General features: G+C 44.6%; 1 protein-coding gene across 1 annotated transcript; it reads left to right on the forward strand.

Annotated features, from left to right (window-relative positions):
- Positions 1-5659: 5659 nt before the first annotated feature.
- On the forward strand, positions 5660-9605 carry FAM180B (family with sequence similarity 180 member B). The gene is made up of 3 exons (XM_065636563.1): positions 5660-5808; positions 7598-7677; positions 8217-9605. Exons 1-3 carry the CDS (start codon positions 5742-5744, stop codon positions 8658-8660), a joined length of 591 nt encoding a protein of 196 aa, XP_065492635.1. The 5' UTR covers positions 5660-5741; the 3' UTR covers positions 8661-9605.
- The last annotated feature ends 1222 nt before the right edge of the window (positions 9606-10827 follow it).

Here is a 10827-nt window from a genome sequence, read left to right on the forward strand (position 1 = left end):
TGGAGTACAGGCATTCCCTGCGGCTAAGATGCTTTATATGCACTGCTTCTGCTTGCTGTCCCTGCAGGCATAAATCACACTCCCCAGGAGACTCTGCTGAAGCAGTTGCGTAGCTTAAGCAATGGGACAGCAGTGTCTGAGCTCCAAGATGGGTGTTGGGAAGATGGTAATAATATAGTGAACAGGCAAAGTGGTTGTAAATGGTTATAATATAGTTATCAGGACAACAAAAGATATACCTGGACCCAGGCCAAAACAATTGTGGAAATGTGCATTGTCTCCTTGGGAATTAGGTCAGTGCCTCTTCTGGTAGAAGAAGTTAAGTTGCAGGTAACCCCTCAGGACCCAGTCCCTCATGCTGGCTTTTTCTTCACAATCAAGCAGTCTTTACTTTCTCCAGCATCTTCAGATAGTACTTTTCCCTGCAGTCAAAAATATCTCCCTTCTGTTGTCACAGAGTCTATGCCTTTGTCACTATTCCAATTATTTTGAGTTGTATGATATAATAGCATTACCACTTTCTGTGTGCTCTTGTGGAAAATTTCATCTCTCTCCAAAAAGCTGGAAAAATACTGTAGTTTCAGTCCACCCACCACCTGTTTGAATGCGATGACATTACAGCAGTCATCAATTAATAATATCCCTTGTCCTTAGTCCAGAAAATGCGTAATGCAGTTCTGCATCAGAAAGCTGACTGACCTCATTAAGATCTGAAAACTATTGTGTAACAGATTTCATAAAATAGTTAATAAACTGTTTGTAGAGATTCCCTGAATCACTGCTTAAGCTTTTAAATTGTAAGAGCACTAATTAAAAAGGGGATTTGGTGGAGGTTAGAGTATAGAATGGAGGAAGGGATAGGACAATAACAAATTCAATTCAGAAATAAAAGGGACAAGCATTCATTGTGACTAGAACTTGATCTGCTTGCAAGAATAAAGAGCTGAACTCTATAGTAAGAATCAGGTTTCATGTTTGGTTTCACCCCAGCCTTGTAATCATGGGCTTCTTAATTTTTTTTTTTTTTAATCTGTTACAGGCTGCTGTGGCTGGCAGTGTTTGAGATGTGACTCAGAACAGTGTTCTCTAGTTAAAATTAATAGTATTTGCCACTCACCTTAAAAGTTACAGCTCTTTATGGGAAAGAGGAAAGAGAAGGGAATACAAATCAGCGGAAGTTTAGGGTTTTATACAATTCTTAGCTCCACTTTGGGTCTGCCATCAATTGAGCTGATTAAATAGGAAATGTACTTTTAGTCCTTCCTACAACATGTTCCACAGCTGGTTCTGTTTTCTGTTGCAGTGGCTCTTTTTGCATGCTGACGCCTATTGCACAAGATGGAAAAGTTCCTGGCACCACTTCTGTTACTGTGAAAAGCCTTTATAAAGTACATTTCCCCGCCACATTCTCCCTCCCCCATCTCAGGTTGGTTGAAGCACCATGCCAAGACTCATGGTCTTCGTATCATAAAAAATACGTATTTCCCAGTACGGTAAGTTGGAAGACTGATGGTAGCAGGAACAGAAGGAAAACTGCTATTTAAACACAATGTTTGTGCAGAGGGAGAATTTGATTGACGTAACATCAAGAAATGTTAGACACAATGCTCTGTCAAGTTAGACAAAATGTGAGGTTTGCTGGAGAATGTGTGTACTGGACTCAAAGTAGCCAGTCCTGTGGGGACAGGCACTGGCTCCAGCAGATCTTTACCATGTGGAATAGTTGCTAATGGACCCAAATCTCTTCTCATTAGAGAGTGCAATTTACTCACCCAGACGCATAATCCCAGGGCACAAGGAGTTACACAGTCTCACAAAGTACTGCCAGCGTTGGCACACTGCACTGCTCTTGAGGCCCAGGGGCCATCCTTGCCCACAGAGCTGCTTGATCTGGGTTCCATGTGGCTGGTGAGCACTTGCACTGTGCTGGGCGAGGCTGTGGTCAGCTTGGCCAAGAGCACAGCAGCCCACCAAATCCTCTCTCCCTGCCTGGTCCATACTGCCAGCCTCCATGAGGCTTGTTTGCCTGGGCTAGTTTTCCCAGCCGTAGGAGGATGTTGGATGAGATGTAAGTCAGATGTAGCTGACTTACAGACACACTACTCAGAGGAGAGATTTTCTGGTAGTGCAGGGACAAATAGACTTTAGGTGATGACTCACAGTCACCATGTTAAGCTTCCCCAGCTGAGTAAGTTTTGCTGGTGTTTTCCAGAACTCTGGCATTTCTTCCTACAGCCTGGCGACCAGGCTCTCTCTGAGGATGTGGCTATTGATGATGTCGGGGTATCCACCTGCATCACAGCCATACCATCTGTACAGGCCCTTATGACTGATCTCCAGCCAAAATCCGGATGGGGATTTCTGCTGGGCTTGGCACTCCTGCAGAACAGAGATTATGGGATACTGAGGGACAGGCTGGATGACAGCATGCCCCATATCACACATCCACTGCATCCTGTTAAATCTCCAAGTTGTGTGAGGCCTCATGGGGGTCCTTTTGTGCAGTAGGTGCAGTGGGATGAGGCCGTCCCTGTTACTTCTTACACTGTCCCTTACTCCTTCAAGCAGGGAATGCAGCTCACAAACTGGGACAAGACAAGGAAATATTTGCATGAGAATCAGCAGCACCATACCTGGAAAACATCAGTATAACAGTGGAGGTCCCATCTGGTTACAGACAGTACCTCACTCCCACTTCCTTTAAGGTTTTCTTCCTTCTTCTCCTCCTGTGACTCAAACCTCACCTTCCCTGGGATCCATGTATCATCTCCTTTCCCCTCTTTCCTTAACCTTCCTCTTCTCCTTCTCCTCCTCCCCTGAGCACCTGCCAGACAGGCCCAGGCTGGGGACTGTGGTCTCCTCAAATTCTTGGTGAGATGTTCGAAGCAAGAGATTTCTCCAATTCATTAAGCAGAATTTCCCTTTCATGAAGATGCTACCGAACTCCCTGCAGTCCCATTTTAAAGAAACCTCCCTCCCAAAGCTCTTCTGATGTTGTGTTAACCACACCTTGTGCCTTCTACCACTGCCCTGGACCACAAGTGTCTCTGAGCACAGTCTGCGTGTGTCCCTGTGCCAAGATGCCTGTCACAGCATACAGATATAATCTGCAATGGGACAAAGAAGCAGCACAAAGGTACTGTGTCGAGAGGACTGGTAGCTCCAGCTGTACAAACTCAGCTATGCATATGTTTACAATTGAAAAATCTAAGACCCAAACAAGGGAGCAAAATAAAAGGTCTGTACAAAAAATGTGATGGTGGGTGGAGGCACTGAATAAACCAATAGACACAAGGATTTAGGGTCTGTGATGTGAGAACCAGAGGAATTCTTCCCAGCAGATGATGCCACTTGTGACTGTGGCAAACTGAGGTTACTCGCTACTCTCTTCCCTTAATAATTTCTCACTCCATTGCCCCAGCTCCTCTGTGACAGGCAAAGCTTCAGCCACCTGGAACAAATTTTGCATCAGCATCCAAACAGTTCCTGCAGTTTTTGGTCCCTCATTATCTTGTTCCCCTTTCCCATCTTCTTGCAGGTCACCTTCATGGTGGAAAGGTCATGGTGGAAAGCATGAAACCAGTCAAGGTGCCCCTGCAAAAAACCTGGCTTGATGTGACGTTTTGAAACTGCTGCTACAACAGACAGTGTGGCTGGGGGAGTGTGGAGGGGCAGGGCTGTGCACGCTCAGCCGTGAATACCTGGCAAGGACAAAACCCCTCGGGAGAAGCAGGTGCGCTGCCTAACATTGCAATTGTACTTGCGGGGACTACGTGCAGCTGTTAGAAACTCAGGCTTGTTTCTGTGCACCATACAGCTGCTGCTGCTTTACAGACAACTGAGGCATATATTTATTATTCTGCAATTGCCTTTCAGCATGGAATTGTGAGACAATTCTACAAGATTCCCTCAGGTCAAAGCAGCATCTACCACTGATGCTCATCTGCCACCTGCCACTGTATCAGTCACCTAAGCACAGCCTCTGGGCCTCCTCTCTTCTCCTTCGCACCAAAATGGGTATCCTCCTGTAGGGACTTGAGCTGCAAGCCGTTCCTAGGAGATTCTCCTGTTGACAAAGTCATATACGACCTTTCCAGATGCTGGCCAAAATCCTGGACTCCTCCTTGTGTCACATGCTGCATGATAAATGGAGGTTGTTTTATGGCCCAGGAGACGCAGAGCTCTTTTGCATAGTAGCTTCTAGACAAAGTCATGCATACACTGTGGATGGTAAGGGACCCTGGCACAAAACAGAAGGCACATCAATCTCACTGCACAGATGGGTCATCAGCATCTGCCTCTTGGGTAGCATATGATTCACAGTTTAATAAAAGATATCTCATGCCAGAAGAAAGGGGTGCAAGTAAAGCAGAAGCAGCAGAAAATAATGAAAACTGAAATAAGTGTAGCCTGATTTGAAGTTAGCCAAGGCTATGTCAGAAACACAGTTCTTATTTTGATCCCAACTGAGGGTAAGAATGCCTCCAGATATTCAGGGCCCTTCCTCCTGGGACAAATCTGTGACTCTTACATTATGTTCAGCTTTTCTTCACAGCTGGTGTGAGTCCACATATTGCCAGGTACAGCGACAGACCCTGAAAGTTTCAGGAGACATGCTACTTTGCACACTGACAACTTGCCAACTAGAACATCATCCCTACCCTCAGTAAACTATCTGGTGATAGTAGTCACTACAAACTGACACCCTGTAACTTGCTGAGAAAGGGATGTGTTTCAGCTCTACCTCTTCTCTTTCCTGGGCAGACTTCTTTCCCCTTTAATTGGAGGGAGGCAGTACTATTACTTATTTATACACACTATTATATGTTTGCATAACCCTAGCATCTCAGAACCTGTCGGAGAACTGGGGACCATACTCTGCCACACAGAGTAGAAATACAGAACATCTTGACTGGGGATTGGGCACTAATAGAAGTGCAAAAATGTGTAGAGAACAGATATCTGCTGCAAACAAAATCAGATGAAGTTTCGTCTGTGTAATTCACAACATCTAAAGCAGACTGTGCTCATCATAACCCAAAAGGCTTGTCACAGGAGAGGACGATGAGGTGCTAAAGCCTGGCAGGCTCTGACCCTTGCTGTTTGTTAAGTCAGTATATTGAGTTCTCCCTCTGGGAGGTTTGATACAGATACAGAACTGAACAAGTGATATTTCTTCTTCCTGCTTGTATATTTTGGTTTCTATTGCCCTTCCATGAATCTGCACAGACTGCTGGCCTTATCTGTTTGTGGCATTTCAGGATTGTTTGCAGATTTTCAAACTCAGAAAAAAATAAAAAACTGAAAACAAAGCCAAGGAGCTGAGCAGAAGTATCACGGAGATGTGACAGAGACGCTGTGCCGAGGCAGAAGGGACCAGAAGGTCCCCCTTTCTTCAGAGGCAATCACATGTAGTAATATTTCTTTCAGCTATTAGCTTCCTATAATAAATTGCAGTGGAAAATCAGTCCTTGGAAAATAAACTTGAACAATTCTGCCAAAAACTTCACAACAAAGTCTTGCAAGTTTCCAAAATATGATGGAAAATATCCTTTGGGGTCAGCAAGCTGAACTGCAAGCCCTTCCCAGGACTGCAAACAGAAACACAGAAAGATGGACCCATTCCAACAGAGGCTGCTGGGACCAGAAGCAGCAAGGGAAGAGGCCACAGCAAACTGCTCTCGCTTCAGGCACGGCACCGTCTGCGGAGAGGGCGGCAGCCGCTCCTGAGCAGGGCTGCTATGGCCCAGGTGCCGTTCAACGCCTGGCTGATCCTGTGCGTCTTTGCTGGATCCCAGAGGCTGACAGGTAGGAAGGGCACCTGCTAGTGATGTGGCTTCTTGGCTTGGCAGACGCGTGTGCAATGCCAGCGGCACTTTGCCTGCTGCTTCAGAGCTGGCCATACGCTGCAGCTATCTGTGCTGACATGGGAGAGAGGGTGGTAGCTCAAGTCCCAGCTGGGCTGTTCACTGGGGGAGGCATTTGTACTTACTTGCAGGATGAAGAAGTCTGTTCCTGCAATAGTGTTTGTGGATTTTCTAGATGCTTCTCGGGAAAAAAAAAAAAAAACAAACCAGCTGTTGCATGATAAAATAAGGAAGGGATATTTCCCCTTCTCCAGAGGATATTTAGGTTATCATTTCAATATATTATTTGTTATGTTTTAATTTTTGTTTTACTCTACTCAAAAATCTAACATTGCATGTATTTATAAGACAGGACAGACAGTCACTAATAGCAGCAATTTGGTGGCTATTCAACAAATTCACTGATTTTGCAGCCAATCAGACATCTCTCAGAGAGATCTGCAGAATTAGCAGATCAGCTAGCAGAGAGAAGCAAAGAAATTTTCAGATGATGTAGTATCTTCACCTGAGCTAAAAGCTTTGCTGGCACATCCATGGAGGAGGAAAGAGTAGCTACCTCCACTCCGTGCTCACATTCCAAAGCCACAGCTGGTTTGGATCAGGAAGCCTGCAGCTGTGCAGAGAAACAAACCTCCGCAGCTTGGGGGGTGGCAGTGCACTTCTTCAGGCAGCTCGCTCATCTCCCTGAAAAGCTTTAATCAGGAATGGAAAGTTGGAAGGGCAGTTTGGTAGTACTCACCACACACACAGAGTATTAAAGCTTTATTATGCTTTTTACAAGCACCTGCTGACCTTAACTCTGGAGTACTCAACATAAATTCTCTCTCTTTTTCATATAAAAAAGCCTTCTTCCATGTAGAAATGAAAAAAAAGTGTCAGAGATCTTACTGTTTTATACGAGCTTTTTCCATTTCATCTTTCTTGACCTGAAGGATGAGTATGTAAGAAGTAGAAGAGAGTCTTGGATACACAGCTGTGCTGATCAACACAGAGAAGGGAGGGAATGCAGCCTGCCTCTCACAGTCCTGGACTGAGGCTACTTGTTCTCCTTTTTTCACAAAGAAAGAAATAATAAAGGCAAAATAAATACAGAAAGTTAAAACATTAGTACTAGTAAGTGAACATCGACGATTTTTTAGGATTAATGTGACCCTTGGTATTAATAAGCTCGCATCCCTCTGGCCTCATGTCCACTTTTCCCAGTTTAAATAATGTCAGGTGTCCCAGCTGTAATGGATCCAACCAGCTTATTTTACCCTCACACTCTGCCCCTGCCAGCAGCAGATGCTCAGGGAAGAAGTATGAAACCAGGAGAAGCATCAGGTTATGTTTCCACCAGCAGGCTGAGGAGCCTCCCAGCACACTCCTTCCATTGGGCAGCATTACTTTCTCCAGCAAAAACTGCCAAGCAACCAAACCCCATCAGTTCAAAATCCACCCATGGGCTTTCGTGCTGCCTGTCAAAGCAAGTGTCTTTGCTGCTGTATGCTTTAGCTCTGTTGGCAGGACTAAGGGCCATCACATCCAGAACTTACACTTGCCTCCCTTAACCACTTCTGCTTCTCTTAAAAAGCTTGTTTTGCTCATCAAAATGCCGTCGTCAGCATTTGTCATGCTTGGCAAGCCTTGAGTGACAGCTCAGAAATGTTAAAGATGTTATTGACAACCAAATGACAAAAATAAACAGGAAGGGCCGTGGTCTTTATCAAAATCTGCCTGATATCTTCCAGATGAACATCTTCACAGCAGGGACGTTACTGGTGCCAACACACCCCGTCGTAGCCCAGAGGACGCCAACGTCATGTTAGAGGTCTCCTGGGCATTGGGGGCCCGTGGGCCAAGTCACTGTTAGTGCCTGTGCTCCCACCTCCCTGCATGTAAAAACTCACATATTCTGCTTGTTCTCATCCCTGCTGGTTTTGGGGAGTGCCTGGAAAATGCATCAGCAATGCCCTAATTGCATTTGTGCTCCATCCCATCATGGGTGGCTCTGACCCCCTCCACGGCACCTCACAGCTCTGGGGTGGGACAAGGGACTCCCCCCACCCAGGGCAGCTGGGCTGGGGAGCTGCTGTGGGCGGGACTGCAGCGGGACATGCGGGCGGGAGGCAAGAGCTGGATGGGTCCCACAGGGAAACCAAGGCGTGGGGCCGGTCAGAGAAGGGGTGTGGGGCTGATGGAGAAGGACATGGAATGGGACTAGGCGTGCTGTGGGCAGTGAGTCAGGGAGGGGCCGCTTCTTGGTCCAGCTAGAGATTTGGCAGCATTGCAGGTGGCTTTACAGCTCAGTTATAACTGGAGAAGGGTTTGTCCTGGGCTTCCCGTGCGCATGTTGATCTTCTCTTTCAGATGCTCTGGGGAGGGCTGGATATTCAGGCCAATGGGACAATTCGGCTGCAGGATGAAGAGCTGGCATCCCTGCGTCCAGCACGGCGGTTCATGCAGATTTTAGAGGACGAAGTTCCCAAAACGCCGTCAGAGATTGAGCCTTATCTGAGATATTACTCACTGATTGATAGCCACTTGCCTCTAACAGAGTTTGACCGTCTCCTTTTCACCAGCGTTTACTGTGCCTATCAGGTTCGCTCCGTACAGGGTCTGGATAAAAATCTCTGGATTAGCTTTTTCTCTCAGCTGGTTGATGAAATATTTCGTGACCTGTGCAAGGGGCTCTGCCCTGCAAATACCACCCTCCTCCTGGCCTCCTGGCCCTGGAAGGAGAAGCCTTCCCATTTAGCATCCCTGAAACATTTCTATCATTCTAACCTGGCCAGGACCAAGAGAGACGCTTAATAGGGAAACCACCATAGGAAAGAACACACCTGACTTCAGTATTTTGAATGCTTTCCACATTGTTCAGGACCTTGTACAAATACGCTACACCTTTTTGTCCTTCTTTTGGCATTGCACTGGCAAGCTTCTAAGGTTTTATACATAACATTTTATTTTTAAATGAAATAGGACAAAACTATAAAGTGCATGTCACCCTTTCCCGTTTTTGTTTGTTGTGCGGTTTTGGGTTTTTTTGGGGTTTTTTTTTTGTGGTTTTTTTTTTTTAGTGGGCTGTGCTGAAGGAGACAGTGCTATTTAGATGTTTTATTAATATATATCTTGATCACTGATGCTTACTGAGGAGATGCCCTGGCAGTTTTTTTCCCAAGATGTTACACTGGTGTACTAGCTGACTTCATTTCAAATAATTAAGTTCAGCCTCCTCATATTCCCCCTGTGGTTTCAGCCGAATACGGTATCTTTTTTCCTCTCCAGTAACCAGCTAAGCATATGCTGTTGTGTTTCATGATATAGGTCACATATTTAATTTCAGCTTTCTGCTCATGTGGCATCACATTTTATGTGTCCACAGTAATTTCCCATCTGATGTATTCATTTTTCTTTAAAAAGCAACCTGAAAATGTACATATTCCATTAAGCTTTCTTGTATTTGCATATAAAATTTACACATGTACATTGCTTTGTGTCGGTTATCAGTTTGGAGTATACTTCCTTAAATCTCATTTAAATTCCTAAGGATTGTGACCTAGTTATTTCTTCAGCAGATTTTACCTCCTCTATGAAGTTTTTTGTACAGCTATGACACTTTACAAGACCAATATAATAAATATACAATCTCTATCCTCGAAATCAGAAATACAACTATTTTATAGAAAGAGATTATTAACTTTTCTCTGTCTTACATATTGCAGTGTGGAATTAAATAAATTACCTACTTGGATAGCGTTTTGATTTTTTTGTTGTTGTTGTTTATTTCTACTAGCTTTCCTGCTGCCATTATAGGTACGTTAATTCTGAACATTCATTTCATGTGTTTAGATGATGGGATCCATAATTCCCTTTCTATCTTAATTTTCCATGCTCAGCAAAGGAGGCACGTGTGACATTCAAAGCGGGAACCGCTAGCTTCTGACCTAGTTAATTTTTTCCAAGCTGTTGCTCCCCGACAGATGGAAAGGAGAAATGGTGAGGCAGGAATAAGAATCCTGGAGGCAAGATGCCACAGAGAATGGTTTTAGAGGTCAGGTTAGGGCTGTGACAGGATAAGACAGATTTACACAGTTCATAAAGCAGGTTATTTGTTGCTTGATGGTGTTTTTCTTTTTTGGTGTGTGTGTGTGGTTTTTTGTTTGTTTTTGGTTTTGTTTTGTTCTATTTTTTCCAAAGGATGTAGGAATTAAGATTAGCATTTTATTTGAAGTATAACTTCTAGTAAACTAGTGTCCCACCCAATGTTTTTCTATTCTTATGCTCTTTTTTTACACACCTCCAATCTCTACTATTCATCCTTTTCCCAAGTATGCCCGCAGTTTTTAATGTTTTGGATATGTACAGAGTGACGGAGGTGGGGAGTGGCTGCAAACAAGTCCAATTTGAGCAGAGGACTTCATCAAAAGACTGAGCTGGGATGGCACTAGTGCATGAAATTATTGTCTTGCTGGAGAATATACTGTCTGAGCTATATGAATGTCTGGCTAAAGGTCAAGGGGGTTGGCTTTGTGATTCAGATGCAAATACCCTGTTTTGAATCCAGGATTTTGTTTAAAAGCATTGCTATCTGTTAAGCAGATTACAAATTAGACTCAAGTGATGTCACAAAGTTTTATGCATGCTAAGGATGATGCACATTTGCAGTTTATGTAGTTTGGAAGACAAACCAGAGTTTAGCTCAACTGAAACAGCACCAATCGCACTACAATGAAGCCTCTAGCCTCCTGGTTTCTTACTACCCACCTCGGTGAATCCTGCTGTCCGTCATGACTGCCCTGTAGGAACACACCAGTGCCCTTGACAGCCACACCAGTCTCTCTACAGCAGCACTATGGCTTGGTGGAACACAATGTATAAGAAACCACTGGAACACAGATGCTTAATATATCACTTAATGGTACCTTTTGTCCCATTTCGCACTACATTACTGATATAGTATATGTCAGGTTAACCATAA

The sequence above is a fragment of the Caloenas nicobarica genome, chromosome 5, assembly GCF_036013445.1.
Source record: "Caloenas nicobarica isolate bCalNic1 chromosome 5, bCalNic1.hap1, whole genome shotgun sequence".
Taxonomy (NCBI): domain Eukaryota; kingdom Metazoa; phylum Chordata; class Aves; order Columbiformes; family Columbidae; genus Caloenas; species Caloenas nicobarica.